The sequence below is a fragment of the Apostichopus japonicus genome, chromosome 17, assembly GCF_037975245.1.
Source record: "Apostichopus japonicus isolate 1M-3 chromosome 17, ASM3797524v1, whole genome shotgun sequence".
Taxonomy (NCBI): domain Eukaryota; kingdom Metazoa; phylum Echinodermata; class Holothuroidea; order Aspidochirotida; family Stichopodidae; genus Apostichopus; species Apostichopus japonicus.
This window is the reverse complement of record NC_092577.1, coordinates 8,011,590-8,029,941: the sequence shown is the minus strand read 5'-3', so window position 1 is coordinate 8,029,941 and position 18,352 is coordinate 8,011,590. Positions and strand designations below refer to the sequence as shown.

Below are 18,352 nucleotides of genomic sequence, written 5' to 3'. Positions count from 1 at the left end.
TATAGTCTTTGCTTCCGAATTCTTCTTTCCTGGATGAAGTTTGTACCTATTTGATTATTTTTGGATATTTCTTGATAAATTCGTGACACTATAGAAGGGTCGTCAAACCACTGTCCCGTTAACCGCCTCCTTATGTAAGTGCACTCGTTTACTTAATTACTTTAAAGACAGTAAGTCATAAACCACAGGCTACATACTTACACTACCACAGACTAAATGACGGCGGTGAGTAGGGGTGGGGGGGGGGGATTGGCAACGAACGCACATTTCTAATAGCTGAAGAATAACTCTTTTGATGTCCAAATAATTTATTTGTATGGTTATCAACATTATATATCATTGTATACTGCTTTTGCGTGAAAAAGAACTTTCAATGAAAACATAAGCGTGGTCTCTCCGATAATAAGTTTATTGTGGATTACAATGGAGCATAGTATAACAAAATTGGTACTAATGTATAAAGTCAAGCTCATGTTATAGCAATGTAAAACCGACGACTTTAAAAATATTGTCATTGATTAATGGTAATTTGGAGACATTTTAAGTTTATTGAAAGGACATAATAAAAGTAAGTTCTTTTATGTATGTATGTCTGGTTTAAGTTAAGCGAATTATATAGAGGAATAATGTGTTTCGCAAAAACATTATACCTCCGACCATGTTTGGGACATTTTGTACGAGACATGGCAAACTTTCGGATTTCCAAAAAGAAAATATAAACACTCTTATTTCTTCTTGCCACAAAAACACCAAATCGTCACCAAAAAGAAGAAGACGAAAGACACACAAAACATTACAAAAGTTATTTGTAAAAGTACATATCTTTCTACATGTCAGAGGCCATCGACAACTGTCTATTAAGCAATATACCATGTTTTGCACCCGTCACTCACACTCTTAAATATAAGTGTGTATCATTAGCGTACAGCCTAGCCATGAATCATGGATACACATAACGTCACATTTTGACGTGCTATTTAGCTGTGCTGCCCTCTGTTCCATTCACTGTTATACAACCAAAATGAAAGATACGATAGTGACTCATTATCTAACCAAATCGTCACAATTGACCTTTAATATTTGCTAGCATATAATATAGTAAACATATTTATTATCACTGGCTTATCTAACTAAACACTTATAAGGTAAGATCAACTAGGCCCCGTTAAACATCAAAGGTGGGTGGGCGTCACAGACAGAAGTGCTCCATACCTAAATATAAAAAAAAAACTAAAAGTTTGTTACCATCGAGTTAAAAGCACGATCACCCTATCCATAAAGTTCGTACCACTGTAAGCGTAAAAAAATCCTTTTTTTACTTGTTGTTATATGAAAAGCAGCAAACTCGACAATTAATCCTTTTCGTCGAGATGTATCCTTTGAGTCAATCGTCAATTCGAGAGGAAAAAAATAGAGATTTGTCGTGCTGTCCCATCAGAACCTTCGTATATTTTTCATCAGTGTTTAAATAATAACTTATGTTAATGTTCTAGAGAGAGGCCAAACAAGGGGAGTGGGGAGAGTTCAACTGTTCTTGTAGTTTCCAATACTGCTGTACAGAAATGATATTAGGTACACGTGGATACTGTATATTGTCATAACATTCCTACACGCACGTTACGATAACGTGATTTGTGATTTTTAAATCAACTTGTCGACAGACTAACCGCGTCTTAGCTAGCGATGCGTCTCGCCGTCTTTGAGACGGCTAAATCGAAATGAAAGACGGCCGAATTTGAGTGGGACGACTATTGAGACGCCAATAAATGGCTCTCTCCAGCCTCCCAATTTAACGTAACTAAAGCCTAACTCGGAGAACAAACATAATTTAAACTCACTCATATGTCAAGCCGAATTGGTCCTCGTTGAAATAAATTTAAAACATTGGCATTTTGCTGCAGACAAATAAATTTCCAAATCGAAAAGAGAATATCGCCATTTATCAAGTTAGGCCTAACGTTAGCGTCGCTGCAGTGCATTGCCCTGGCAACAAACGCGGCGGGCTAGCCTTCTGTATTACTTTTACTTACTCACTGCCGGTTAAATTGTGGCATGCTTTTGCTTTAGCTAGGGTTTGCAGTAGCAGCGCGGATCGCGCTAACAGTTCTCGCAATCCCGGATAAAATTTGAAGCAGTGCGCGGGTCGCGCACAATCACCGGGAATTTCCCGCACAGTCACTGTCAAATTACGGACTCCACTAAGCAATTTCAGTACCAGCGACAAAAACCTAAAATCCCCACAAATCTCCGAACACATGGTAGCCTAACTTCATACTAAGTCAACATGGAAATCTTACCTAGCCATCTGTTTATTCGCTCAAGTTGTGTCGCAAAGAAATATAAAAATATCCATGAAAAACTGCAATCTACGACCACGTATTAGCCTAACAACCACACTAAGTCAATGGGAAATGTAGGCTATTCATCGGTTTGCAAAAAAAAAAAAAACAATACTTTGCGTAGCTTTGTTTACATACTTTCCTTGCTGCTATCGTCGCTCGCATGGTAGCCGAACACCACAACGGGAAAATCTATCCCAAGCATCTCTGTATTCGTTGAAATTGTGACGCAATTAGCTAGAACTAACATATCCATGATATACTGCAACCTGCGACAACATGTTAGCCTAACAACTACACTAAGTCAATGGGAAATGTAGCCTAATCATCGGTATGCAAAAAAACCTTTTTATTTGCTGGAAATCGGCAGTTTGGAAGGTATGTGCTATGTCCTAAAAAGTGAATGTTGTATTTTACGTACACCGTTGTTGTGGCGATGGATTGATGTTTAACTTCGATTCCTTTTCAGCGGTTGATAATTTTTGATATTTGGTGGTGAGTGATTTTATCCACACACGAAAATATACATGATTTAAGGAAAGGGCACCTTCAGCGGAAGTAAAACTGTGTTTTCTATTTCGGTTGATGGGTTATTGATTTTTCGTCATTTATTCGGTGACTTGACGTTATTTGCTAAACGATCACAACTTGTTGCGATTAAAATTTTAATAAATTTGCTATACGGTCGCAGCACTAGGAAGAGGGTAATTGGGCTTTCTTTATCCTGTTAAATGCTTACAACCATTTCCGTTAACATCATATTGAACTTTGGAAAAGAGCCTCCCTAAGCCTGAAAAAAAACGTCGTTAATAATTTTTCAGCATCAATAAACAAGTTTAAAAGAACTTGCTTTTGTTAGTTACATTTTCAGCATTAACCCTATAAGCCTAACCACCCCTAAAACAACCCATCAAACTCAAAAAGGCATATTTGGTTGAATATTATTCTGTTCAATTAGTGTTGGCATGGATTGAGGACTACTCCAGTAAACTGATGAGGGTGTACAGTTTACACGAGACACCCCCATAATCAGAGTCTGTCCATAAATGTATGAGTTGAGTTACCATAATTATGGTTGATTTTGCTAAGGGTGAGGAAGGAATAAGAGTAGGGGTTAAATATTTATATTGACAAAAAGTGAAGCAAAGTGAGAGAGACCACATTCTACTGTTCTGCTTCATTAAAACAGCCGCCAGGACCTGGGACAGAAATTGTTTTATGATATTTATTTTTTATGGCCTTGTTGCCCTTCGTTTATATGCAAGTTGGCGTTGGTGCCTACCTCATGGACTTGGTGCCCTTTAAAATTTTGCCCCATTCAAGGCCAAAGTGGCCTTGCCCTAAAGCAACGGAATGCGGGAAACACAGATAACAGCATTCATAGTAACCGTAGTGCCACGTTTTATACGACGTCCATGATAATATTTGTGTTTGCGTCTGCCTAGATTTATAATTGATGCTACCTATTTAAAAAAAAAAAAACTTTTCTCTCATTGTATCAATAATCTAAATCTATCGGGATTTTACTTCGCACCAGATGGATCAGTAACAGTAACAGATGAGACACCCTATTAGAAATGCCTGGCTAAGACCCGGCGATTAATTCCAGTAATCACCAGCTGTTTATTGTATGTCGACTTAGTATTTAATAGTCAACTTTAGGGCTATAAAATTGGGCCGGGATTGGGTAACATTCCCAACCCAGTTTTGTGTAGAATCACCAATGTAAAGGTACCCCATTTCATTAATTAAGTTCATTTTTGTAATGAGAAAGTGCCCTATTGTTACATTTACTAATGTTCTTGTGTTGATAAATTAAGAAATATAAAGGTAATTAGAAAGTGCCCTTTTGTTGTAAAATATTCAAGAACTGGCAATTGCGGTTTTAAAGTAATTCTGTAGCTGCCCCATTGAAAGTCACATGTCCCATAGCTTTTAAAGTTTGTGAGAAACCCCCTCCGCTCTCCCCGGCCCGCCATAATTAAACCCTCACGTTACGATATTGCGCGGATTTACCAAGCAGTGAACAACAGCACGTCATTCATTATCGGCAATGATTTGTGTTTAACCGAAAATGGTTTGTACGGATTTTAGCAGATTTCTATGTTATTATGTGACATCTGATAAATTTAGTGACATAGATAGCTTTATTTCAGTCAGTGTGTGGATACACGTTATACAGGATAATGTGTAGTTTGATACATAAATATCGTAGTAATTCCAAACCTGACTATTCCTACTGTTTAAAGATCACCAGTGTTACGTTCAAAAGAGGTAAATAATTTTAAGTTCATTATTGGAGTAAGTTCTCATCTTTTCTTGCAAACTATTCACACTGGTCAAGTGCGAGGGAGTAGAATATATTATAATGTGGGTATAATGTTAAAATGTGATCGATGGATGATTTTTTTCGTTTGTTTTTCCTATCGTTCTTGAAATACTTGAGTAATGCTGCTGAGCACTATAAATGTATCTAAAATGAAACACGGAGATATTCCAATCATTTCTTTCTTTCGCTTTGTAAGGATAATTTGTGAGGGTATTCATTGTTCCCCATACAGTCTGATAAGTTGCAATTCAAACATCACTAAAAACTAAACGGTATCATTGCTTGCATTACACATAGCATAGCAAGTCCAAAAAGAAAAAAATTGAACTTCGAACAGAGTAAACTCAAGCTTCGCATCAATACCAGATATAACAATACGTTATGCAAACACATACTGCGATTATTTCAACTGACGAAAATGGACTTTGACTATAAGAGCCGATCATACACCGTATATGCAATGCTTTCATCGACGCCATCTTTGATACTTGCTGGATGTTTCCTTTGCATGGAGTTATCGTGTTTCGTATATGTTTTGTCACTGAATCCGCTCAACTCGACCTGATAATATCAGTATGGCTGCTGAAGTTACTGTTGGTGGTGAGTATTGCAATGGGAAATATGACACATAAAATAAAGGTAGGTCTATAACTGCATTAGGCTATTATGAGTAACAGGAACCAGGAGTGACAGACAGATAGTACCGAACATATGATGGAAATATATGCATTATAACGAGTAGTAGGAACAAGGATTTAAAGACAGATATTATATACTAATGAAATATATACATCATTATGAACAGCAGAACCAAAGACATAGTAATCGGTATTACATATTATGAAATTATATTCATTATAACGAGTAGTATGAACAAGGAATAACAAGTTAGTGTTTTATAGTATTGATTTATATGTATTATTATGAAGAATCGGATCACTGGTAGACCTAACAAAAACCTTTGCTACAATCAACCATGAGATTCTTCTGCGTAAAATATCCTATTATTAGATACAGGATAATGAGCTGGCCTGGTTCCCTAATTATTTGACAAATAGAGAACAAGCTACTATCATTGATGGGGTTAAATTGATGCAAGACCTGTTACAATTGGTGTACCCCAGTGATCCATATTAGGTCCACTTTTATTTATCGTTTTTATTAATGACCTTCCTACTGTAGTTTCGAATTGTATGGTGTTACTTTATGCCGGTGATACTGCCATCATGTTTAGTTCATAATACAAATTAAATATCGAAAGGGTCAATAAATTTGGACCTGGAAGATGTTTCTGATTGGATGAACACTAATAAGCTGACACGTAATGCTTTTAAATCCAAATTTATACGTTTGGTTCCTTTCAAATAATACAAATATGTTAATCCCTCAATGTAAAAATTGAAAATGATTTACTTGAAAATGTGTCTGCATTCAAATACCTTGGAATGTGGTTCGACCCCTTTTTTAAATGGGAAATACATATTGACAAAATTACTGCAAAAATATCACAGAAACTGGGTATTCTAAAAAAAAACTTAGTTGTTGTGTTGACCAGCACACACGTAATACTCTGTACAACGCTCTAATTGTACCCCATATCGATTACTGTTCTGCCGTTTGGACTACGGCGACGAACAAATTGGTTGACCGGGTTCAGGTTCTTCAAAATCGTGCAGCTAGATTGGTCCTGCAGGGTTTGGGCTTCGTTATGTATATGTTACAAATATTTTTGCTGAATTGAGGTGGCTAAATGTCCGTCAACGTGCATTATATTTCAGGAATATTCTAATGTATATATGTGCCTGGCTTCAGATTACCATACTGATAATACAATTCTACTGAGAGATAGCCATTCTTTCGTAACTAGATCTAGCTGCTCTAATAATGTTTAACTTGCTCCTGTTAGATCTGGGAATGGTAAAAGGTCATTTAAACTTCCTGGAGGCAGGTCGTTGCAACAGTCTTCCCCCAAATCTTAAATGCTTGCCAAATGTTAATATTTTTAAACGCAACATTAAGACTAATATACAGTAGTATAGATGTCTGATATTTGTTTGTCTATCTTTTTTTGCCGTCCTTTTTGTGCTTTTGGATGTTTACCGTTTTTCTACTGCATAATATTGTATATTTATCTTGTATTGAGTGCTCCTCTGGAAGCAGTGCTTCTGCACCGAGCAGGACTCATTAATAATTATCGAAGGCAATAAAATAAAATTTAAAAAATAATAAAAATAGTGACATAGTGATCGGTTTTACATACTATGGAATTCTATTCATTATAACAAGTAGTAGGAAAAAGGAATAAAATATAGGTATGGCATAGTATGGAAATATATGTATTATTTTGAACAGCAGAATCAAGGAATTAGAGACAGATGTTACATAAATATCTATGAATCGATGTTTCACCTAAATTGACTCAGGTGGACTTAAGTTTACAACTGACTCAATGGTTTCCATTGTTTTAAATCTAAAACTCCGCAGCAGTTTCGTCCAACGGTACATAAGGAACATTTATAATGGACAGAAAATCAAAGGAAGAAGATGGGCAGGAGGATGCAGCCGCTGCGTCCGATCCGCTAGTAACACCAAACTTGGAAGAGTCCATACTTAAAAGTAGGTTTAGATTTACAGATGAACAAATCCATTGGGCAGTTTCCCTAATATCCATCAACAGTTTGACGAAGAAATGGGACATGTATTGTTTAAGGATTTACCAAAGCTCAATGTACTTCTGGCGAGGGGCACGTTTACTTCTCCTATAGTTACGCCCCCCCCCCCCCCACCTCAGTAGTTGCAAATGGATACGTTTTCTTGATATTCACACTTACCTTCCATAAGTGAACGCTCAATAAAAATCTTATATTTGTTATTTTGTTGGCTCCTACGCTTATTCAAATTAATGTAAGGGTTTATACAAAAGCATTCATCCATGTCTGCAAAGCAATGTACAATGATTGATACATTGCTGCAAGCCATATATAACAGTGGTTAAATGTGGATTGAAATTGGTGTTACTGATCCTATCTGAACAGATATTCGGTTCTAAACATTTATAAAGGACACATTATCCCCATTAGGGCATTACGACAGTAGAAATGTCACATAAGGAATACAGTATAGCAAATGTTATGAACCTTCTGTATTGGCTTAGTGGTACCATTTGTACAAACCAACTAGTTAAACGTCCCGACTGCCTCCCTTTCCCTCCTCATTTGCATATGTTTTTTTCTTTATTTCCTGACCAAACCTGTTGATGTAAAACAACCTCCTCTGTAATTTCATATCCAGATATTCATATGCAGTATATAGTTTGATTTTCGAAGATGATATGTCTTTTTATTTTCTTTAATTTGCATTTCTCAGACCGTATGGAGCAATTCAAAGCAGAGCTGAAAACGGAATATGAATATTCATATCGGTCCATTCGACCAATCCCTTTCTTAGAGAAACAATACCCAGTCCAACGTTTGTTTCTCGATGGAGGAGTTGAATATCTCTCTAAAGATCAGACTAAACATCAACATCGCTGGCAGAAACTAGATTCTTACAAAGACATTTTTAACAAAAATGTAATGGAAGATAACCGATGGATTATTGAAGGTGAACCAGGGTCCGGTAAATCATTCCTAACCTTACAACTCACGTATGAGTGGTGTGCTAATGACGAGGAATCTTGTCTGTGTGACGTAGACATATTGATTGTAGTTAAGATGAGACAATTATCAGGTGTGTCGTCTATTTATGAGGCTATTAAATGTTTCGTTTTATCCAAAGACTCTAATTTTTCTATTGATGATATTGAAGAAATACTTAGTGAAGCAGAAACCTCTTTAGTGATTGTGCTAGATGGGATTGACGAGTACCCTCACCACAGTCTATCAAATCATTTCATGAATATCATCAAGAAAATAATCTTACCAAAATGTAAACTTATCGTTACAACACGATCAGGTAAAATACCTCAAGAATGTGTTGATTGGACTAACCTTGTAAGATTAACGGGATTTAGTACTGAAACACAGGAAATGTACGTACGTGAAGTATTAACATCAGGTAATGATGATGAAACACTGAATGTTATCAAGGAATGGCTTCCAAGTACTTCAATCCTCTATGAATTCTATCAGATCCCTTTAATCTTTGTTACGTATGCTCACCTCTCTCACGAGACTGAAAGTGAACTATTGCATTTTACCTCCATGACCAGTTTCTTCAGTCACGTGATCAGCTCTTTTTATAGTCATTTTGATAATAAGATGGAATGTGCTTATATGGACAGTGGCTTTGTAACAAGTGAGAAACACAACCAGGAGTTTAATAGACTTTCGTTTCAGGGTCTTCAGTTACAATCAGAAAGTCCTCAGTGGAAGAAAGATTTACTTATCAAAGAGATTGGAGAATCTTTTATTGAAACTTTCATAAGCATTGGGATATTACGAGAGGAGGAAAGAATATCAAACCAAACTGAAGAACCTCTATCAAATTCTGAAGTCATTAAAATTATCAAATTTTATCACAACCTTTACTGTGATTGGTTCGCTGCTCATTATTTGGCTGACGTCATCGCTAAGGTTGATGATCCCGATATTAAGTCTGATGGAGACGAAGGACTCGAAATACTAGAGGACTTGGATCCTTTTACCTTCCAGTACCTTTACCGATTTGCGTGTGGCTTAAATCCTGCATGTGCAAAACACATATTAGATTATCTGAGCCATGTAGAATGTGGAGATGTCTTTGTGATGTTGTGTTTACTTGAACAACGTGGAAAGGTAGATGGCATTAAAGACAATCTGAGAGAAATCTGTTCCAGAACATTACAGATGAGAAATCAAGATACTAGGGTAATACAGAGATCTGTTTTACAACTGATAAACATCGCTGCTAGAGAAAAGGTATAGTATAGAGTAAATTCACCATTCTGAACTTGTTACAAGGCCGAGCACAATGTGTCATGTGGCACACCACTAGTATGTATGGTGTGCGCATAATGTGAACGCTATGTAAATGCTTGAAAATATCTATCTTTTATAAAAGAAAATATATGAAATGATAAAAAGTAAGGAAACCAACAAACACACTGGTTTTAATATTCAACATTTTCCGCCAATCTCCTATGGTCATGATGATGAAATGCATCGTTAATATATATAACCAGAAGAATGAACACTACAGTAACTGTTCACGTAGAGACATGGTACTGATGTAATAGACACGGGCATTTATTATGTAAACATGAACAACTCAAATCTATCGATTCTGATTATGTGATTTCACAGAACGAATTATAATTTCGAAAACACCACGTTGTTAAAGATCAGATGATGTAAATTGCTCGACAATTATAAAAGGAACTTAGACAATAAAAAACTGCGATTATTGTGCCACATATCAGATATAAATATTCAGTAAACTTAACTGTTGATTGATGATTAATCAATAAAATACTATTAATAATCGTTCTACTTATTCTTTCATTACAGATACCAGTTTCAAGTTTATATCTCTTTGAGTCTTTCCAGTCAGTAGATGTCTTAACCAGTCATATTGTCCTTAAATCTCAACTTCGTATTCCAATACTAGAGAACGTTGAGCAACTTTGGTTTGAGCAAAACGGACACGAAATGACAGACATTGAGTTGGATGGAATACTCAGCTTTGTAGCAAAGTGTAAAAAACTGAAGAAAGTAAGGTAAATTATGCATCTTGAAGATCTTAGTCATAACAAGTACATTGCGTCTGTCGCGGTCTGGCGAAGGGAACTCTATTGGAGTGTTTCTCTTGAGGCTAAATAAAGACTGAGTGGACCGGTGTTAAATGGAGTAGTAGGTAAAGAAATGCCGCAGATAAATGTATGTGAACCGGTGTAAAATGGAGGAGTACATAAACATATGCCGTAAATAAATTTATCTTATTTCAAGTGGTTCTTCGAGTAAGCTTTCTTAGTTCATCATTATAAAAAGCACCTGTGGAAGTGAGTAGTAAGAGTACAGCGACTCGACAACACCGCAGGCATGTTTACCAGTAGATAACTTTGTATCCAAAATCATTTTGTTCAAGAATGACACTGTATGACTCCTGTCTGTTGGTGTGGAAAAAGAAAGTTTTACAAGAATGTGCAGTGACAGATTGCGATTCATTGACGTAGTTATGTCAAAATTACTGCTTACATTAGTTATTGACTTCGGGGCATTTGTAAAGTATACGAATACTACGAATGCTACAACTTCCCTATATGCGTTCTTCTCTCGTTAGTGGTAGTGATGACATCACTTCCGGTAGGTCATACCCCAGTCCTCTAAAAGATTATCATAATCCTTTTGACAGGTAAGTTACCGCCAGGATCATTAGGCGAAGGAGTCGGGGATAGGTGACTATAGCCCACCCCCTCCCCACCACAAAACAAAAACAAAAACAAGAAGACATTTTACTGAAATTCAGACAATATGCTGATATTGTTTCAAGCACTGCCAACAAACAAAACTAAACTGCAATAATATTTTTGATGAGTATCATTGGTTCTATACAAAAGTCAGCTTCTGTTAATTAGACTAACATTCTAAGCTTGCCTGATTATAACCTGACATTACTGTTGTGGAGTTTTGACACAGTTAGAATTCCATGCTTTCCTTCTCTGTCCAAGACGATGTTATGAAAAATACCACTAGGGCATTCCTTATAACGAATACGAGGTTCAAAAGTGAGGGGGCTTCAGGGGGATAACATTTTCAGGTAAATCGTTACAACTCTCACCCCCCCCCCCCCCAATTCAATTGGGTTCCTACGCTCATGGTCAGGACCTACTCTACTGGGCTGATGTAATATTTTGTAAATGTTTGTATATACAGAGGCCCTGGTACAAACCTGTACTGAAGACCCTGGATTCAATGGCAGTATTTGTTGGTAATCCCAAGTTTAAAAAACAACAATTTAAATCGCAGGAAATTCAAAGTTCAATCATTGTTCTATTTTTTGATGTTTTTTTTTTTCTCCACAGATTTAACTATTCGATGTTACCCGTCGGATTTCATCGTCGTGCACTATTGACGTTATTAACTGAAAATAATGTTGAAGGTAATTGATGAAATCATGAAAATAATACTTTATCTGAATATACATTTTATAATAACAACAGACTCAGTTTTAAAATACTTGTTAAATTGACACTGGTAACAAACGTGTAGTGTTTCAACTGTAATGTCTTCTTTGCTTTAGCAATGACTAGCATCCCTCTAATTATTTAACACCCTTTACGAAATCTACACGGAATAAAATACGTAAAACAATTGATCAGTGTATATATATACCAATGGTTGTGGTATCTAGTGATAAAATTATGACAGGTAGGTGTGACGTCATTGTGCTTTGTATGACGTCAGATAATTGGTATGACGTCACCTGTTATTGTACGACTAAAGGTTTGTGTTGAAGATCTAAAGGATGGTCTTTAAAAAATAAGTTATTTTACTAAATGTAAGACATTTCCATCTCTTTTCAGTTTTATGGTATCCATCAGAAGTTTGGTATCGTTTGAATCTCAACTCTGGTACTTGGGAGGTATGGATCAGTTTAAATCATATCAAAATATCAATAACGTGACTTACTTTATGATTCATGAATTCTTTTCATCATTTTATAAAAGAACATTACATCATTATTTCTACTATGTCAAATTTCTTTCTGTCAGAAATTCCCTGGTAGATTTCTTTCCGAATCATATTGCGTTGATTTTTCGAGATTTTAAGCAATACTTTAGGTTGACATCAACGCTGCAACAATGTAAATGAAAATATTAGATAGTGTTTAAATTTATCGCATGAAGATAGAAGTACCTTTATGCCACTCTGTCGTGATCTGAGTGTTAAATTTGTTTTATTTTTTTCCAGCACAAAATCGACAACACTGATCTCACTGAAGAAGACTACAATAGAGTGGTAAGATCATATTACAAGACTAAGATTAATGGTTTTGTGTCTTTGCCTTTGCTTTGATTTGATGTTACGATTAATTTATAGTAATAATCAATATTCATTATTAGGTTTTAGTTACCCAGAAAATAGTGCGATACTTTGTCAGGTCTCCTTTATCATTTTCCTTACCTATTCACTAACACTGTCCCTTACCCCATCACTTATCCCATCACATACCTATTCACTAACCCTGCCACTGATCCATCACTTACCTATTCACCAACCATATCACTGACTCCATTACTTTCCAATTAACAAACCCTACCACTTACACAATCCCTTACATATTCACTTACCCTGTCACCTGGCCAATCATTTACCTATTCATTAACCCTGTCACTGACCCCATCACTTACATATTAACTAAACCTGTCACTGAACCTATGACCTACCTATTCACCAACCCTGTCACTGACTTCATCACTTATCAATTCACTTACCTGTCACTGACCCATCACTTACATATTCACTTACCCTGTCCCTGACCCCATCACATACCTATTAAATAACCCTGTCACTGACCCCATCACTTAAATATTCACTTACCCTGTCACTGACCTCATCACTTACCTCATCATTAACCTTATCCTGAATCTATCACTTACCCTGTCACTGACCCCATCACATACCTATTCACTAACCCTGTCACTGATCCATCACTTACCTATTCACCAATCATATCACTGATTCCGTCACTTTTTAATTAACAAACCCTATCACTTAACCAATCCCTTACCTATTCACTCACAATGTCACCTGACCAATCATTTACCTATTCACTAACCCTTTCACTGACCCCATCACTAACATATTCACTAACCCTGTCACTGACCCCATCACTTACCTATTAACTTACCCTGTCACTGACCCTATCACCTATATATTCACTAACCCTGTCACTGACCCCATCTCTTACCTATTACTAACCATGTAACTGACTCCATCACTTACCTATTCACTCACCCTGTCACTGACCCTATCACCTACCTATTCACTATCCCTGTCACTGGCTTCATCACTTAACAATTCACTTACCTGTCACTGACCCATCACCAACATATTCACTTACCCTGTCACTGACCCCATCACTTAAATTTTCACTAACCCTGTCACTGACATCATCACTTACCTATTCACTAACCATATCCTGACCCCATCACTTACCTATTTATTAACCCTATCCTGAATCCATCACTTACCCTGTCGCTGACCCCATCACATACCAATCCACTTACCATGTCACTGACGCCATCACTGACATATTCACTAACACTGTCACTGACCTCATCGCATACCAATTCAAGGACCCTGTCTCTGACCCCACTTACACATTTACTAAATGAACGTCACCGTCTTAAGTTCTGTAATTGATGTGCTTAGTCAACGTTTGGAGGTCACATTATCAAATATTTGTAACTTCGAATCATTGACTGCGATATCAGGTGCCGACTCATGAGAGGGCGTCTTCCCCTTTTTTTCAACCGACAAATAAGAAATTGCGTTTAGACTTAACTATCTGACCTCCTATAAAATCTCATTTGCCTCAACATGGACCTTTTGACGTAAACAAAAAGTATCTGGGTAAGAACCCCAGGCACCTTATATTGGAATTTTTTTCAACGATCACATGTTGGTTATTTTGCATGTAAGTTAAGGTAATACTTGTACGCTGTAGATTTCATAATTACTTACGCTTGCAGACTTTATAGCAGAAGAAAAGTTGGTTTAAAGCTTAGAAGAAGTGTCTCTAATTCTGGTTCAAATTTATTTAAATGTGAATTACATCAACGTTAACCACTGACACGAACACTCTCCTACTATACTCTCATGCAATAATTTATTTTATTTCTCTATTCATAGGTTTCCAGCTTCCGTGATATAAACGTCTAATATCAACTACGTAACTCCTGTATTGAGATTTTGAGGTTGTTTCGTCACCCTACGGTCAACTTTAAATCAATGTGATGACGTCAGAAAGATTTCAATGCATTGCTTAAAAATGCACAATATAAAAGTAATAATTTCTCTTAGTGGCATTGCCCTTTTGTTAAAATTAACTTTGGATAATAGTTAAATGTTGAACATTTCCTAATTTTACAATGTGGGACAGTGGTTATTTATAAATACAAGCACTCCTTTCATTTCATATGTCTGAATGAACTCAAGTATATTTGGGTATGAGGAGTTGTAGGGGAAGGACTAGATCATTTATAACATTTAAGGCAATAATTAGTTACGACCAGTGAAAGAATCAAACTATTTGGCTCTTAGTCGATTTCATGAATTTCAATCTATTGTTATTGACATAGATACTTTCAAGATATTTCTAGTAATTCATTTTATGTTATGCTATTTCTTGCTTAAAAACAATTATATAATTATATAGTTATATAATAATAATTATATAACTATAATCATATAATATATACTAATATAATTATATAGTTATTATTATATAATATTGTATAATTATATTATAGTATATAATTATGTAATATTATATTATTAGATAATTATAATAATTATATACTTATATAAATTATATATTTTTTCGCAATGACGACCACCAAACTATAACACCTCTGTTATATCGGATGTTCAACTACTGTTAATATTGTTTTGTATTTAAAGGCAATTTATATTACGTTATGTTATTTTTGTTATTTGGAAGAAAATTCAAATATTTGAATTTCACAAGGAACGTCTTTTCTAAAGAAAACCGCCTACGACTCCCGAATAACGCCATATTAACAAAGAAACAACACACAAGATGTTAGCAAACTAATCTAAGAAAAACTAATTTGTAAATTAAGAGAAAATAACGATTTCAAATTAACCATTAACCACTTCCATTTCCCTTTCTTTCTATAATCAATGAACCTACTTGTTACGTCATCGTTTCAGTTTGTTTGTATAGTCACAGACTCTGCTTGGGAACACACCCATTCATTCCCTTCTATCATATGAGATGTTTGAGGTATTTTACGATAATAAACTAATGAGTCTTAGCCTATTTTCATTTAAAGTGGTCTGTTCAGTCAAATCTAAAGCTGGAATTTGATGAGCACATCAACCGGAATGACTGGATTGCAAAATAAGATTCTAACTCCAGTCAACAATGTTCCTTTCCTATTAATACAATTATTGTTGTAGCTAATTAAATGTCCTATACATACATAACATAATTATATATGACTGTATAGTGCTTCATAAGTCACTGAATGGATGAATAATAGAAAACAAAGATGTTTTCAAAACACCTGATTCGTCTGATGAAGGTGCAAGAGTGCATGTTTCGTACTGTTTTTGTTTCTTTCTGATACCGTTTTATCTTTCTATTTTCTATCATATCCACTATCGTTATATTTATGGTGAAGTAAGAACTCATAATTGTTACTATTTAAATGTTGCCTTCAATTTCACATCTTTAAGTCGGTCGATTCCGATCAACGAATAAAAAGACGGTTTTTCATCATCTGCAGCGTCGGCAGAAACAAAAATAATGCACATCACGTGAACTTACGCAAGTAATGTACATCTTGGCAATGTCCTCCACCGTACCTTGAATTTTCTTACTAGTACTTACATGTTTCTATTTATACATAGTAGGACTGTGAACTACATGAACGTACTGTTACAGGTCTTGTAAAATCAAGTGTATTCGGATGGAACGCTTGAGTTATATACTTTACTGTGTTAGGTCGCTTGAGTTAAATACTTTACTGTGTTTGGTCGATGTACAATGCTTGTAGCTCTTATAATGATTTAGTATTTTACTAGAAGTAATTCTAGTTGTTTTCTCTCTTCTGATAAAATTCCACGATCCGAAAAATACTATCATGAACCATAAACTATCTTCACAAAGCGCTCTCAATTTAACATACTATATTCGGCTGATGAAGATTATGTAAATATTTAATAAATATGAACATTACGTTATCAACTTTTCAATGAAACCATCCTCCTTAAGAAGGGTCATATAAGCAGAATAAAGTCTGATCCAATACCCTGGTGGGTAAATGACAGCACAAAGTTCACAAAACTTGTTGTTGACATTGTTTAAGTATATCTTCATTGTTTAATATGAGAGGGAAAGATATGGTGCGTAAGTTATAAATAGGTCAGCTAAAAAGATTAACCACTCAGCGACAAGCAGATTTGATATGATCGTTGATAATCGTAATTACCTGATACATTGATCAAATAAGTCACCCTCGGCTCGTTTACTTTTAGAAAAACCGTAAATCGGTACCTGGTACAAGACACGGATCTGGAAGGGTGGAAGGGGTTAACAGGTAGTTATTTGCACAACCTCGCGTGTATACCGTATTATAAACCTCATTTATATTATAATAACTATGCCTCAGAATATCACATTTCACGTTTAAAATGTTACTTTTCTGGGAAGCCTTTACCAAATCCTGAATTCACCTTAGCCGATGAACAGCAGAAGATGCAAGACAATTTCAATACTTCAAAGCTATCCGTCATACATATCACTTGTAATTACCATAAGAGCGATCAGTATTGGCTCTAAACATGCTTGAGCAGAGGATGAATGTTCATCCATATCCATTATGCATTGCTCTGCTTCCCTAACATCAATCCCCTATTTGACACATGGTATTGTCTATTTAGTCCATTATTACTGTCTTGACAGGCTTGGAGTACTTTTGAAAACATTTATTGACTGTAAACGATTGACATGTTTCCGTTCATTAAAATCTTATTCAGAATAAAAGAGAAAAGAGCAAATAGTTTTGGAGGCTAGAAGTGGACTGGTCTGCTTCACAAATCTAGAAGTGTGTCTAGCTTGATCGATTGTAATTTTATTTTCAATATCATGTAAATATTCAGTTCTATAGTCCCATTGTAAAGTGTACATCATGAGTCATTGTTATACATCATTACTGATATCATATTACTACCCTATGTATTTCATAAAGTGATTTATTGTAAAATATTGACACGAGCAACGTGACTCATACATTATTACCAGATATTTCTTATAGCGCTTCTGCGCTCGGTATCTTTCTGCGTAGCAGCAGCGTTTTTGCAGTACTAGAAATATTTTACTTGACATGTCCAAAACAAATATAATGTGCGTGTTAACTACAGACATATCGCGCTAAACTCGATATCCGTATTCATTACACCCATTCTCTTTTAAATTATAATGTTTCCCTCTACACTAGTTAGTAAGCGACTCAATTGAATACAGGTGACAACGTGTAGTTTGTAAACTACGTTTAAATCAAACTGTAGCGTAAACGAATTTACACAAAACTGTGTTTAATCGACATGGCAAATAGTTCATCACAGCATGAAAACAAATTCTGGACGAATAAAATTGAAATATAAGGAATATGATGCATAAAATAATAATTTAAAGTTGGAAGTACGTTGTGAATAATCCGAAATGTTTCAAGTTTCTAGATCTGCTGTAAATCTTTATTTTTGAGGGCGCTCGACATTTTCCCTAGATCAGTGTCTTCGCGGAAGTTCTTTCGGAAATACGTCCGTAGCTCCTTAAATCTTAGCTTTTTGTTGTTGTTAGAGAATTTTTCTTCCGCCGAGATTAAACTAATGAGTGCGGTTACGAGCATTAAACCTGCTGTTATTGGTAAATATAATATGATAATGTCATATATACACAAACCAGCCTTAGGAGAGAACAGATCATCATTATTTGATTCCAGATTCCATAGAGT

At 35.6% G+C, this 18,352-nt stretch overlaps 2 protein-coding genes across 6 annotated transcripts in view; both read left to right on the top strand.

Moving 5' to 3' along the window:
• The window catches only part of LOC139984541 (NLR family CARD domain-containing protein 4-like), a 313,255-nt gene that overhangs the window by 97,025 nt on the left and 197,878 nt on the right, over positions 1-18,352 (top strand). The window lies entirely within an intron of this gene.
• On the top strand, positions 4,727-15,930 carry LOC139985120 (uncharacterized). 5 transcript variants are annotated; one of them, XM_071999346.1, is made up of 8 exons: positions 4,727-5,268; positions 7,153-7,284; positions 8,035-9,566; positions 10,257-10,363; positions 11,669-11,745; positions 12,170-12,228; positions 12,558-12,605; positions 14,502-15,930. In XM_071999346.1, the coding sequence occupies exons 2-8, from the start codon at positions 7,188-7,190 to the stop codon at positions 14,529-14,531; spliced, it is 1,950 nt and encodes a 649-aa protein (XP_071855447.1). In that variant the 5' UTR covers positions 4,727-5,268; positions 7,153-7,187; the 3' UTR covers positions 14,532-15,930. The 5 variants fall into 5 exon arrangements, with proteins under 5 accessions (XP_071855447.1, XP_071855445.1, XP_071855442.1 ...); XM_071999344.1 differs by having other exon boundaries at positions 4,728-5,268; positions 7,156-7,284; positions 10,155-10,363; XM_071999341.1 differs by having other exon boundaries at positions 4,728-5,268; positions 10,155-10,363.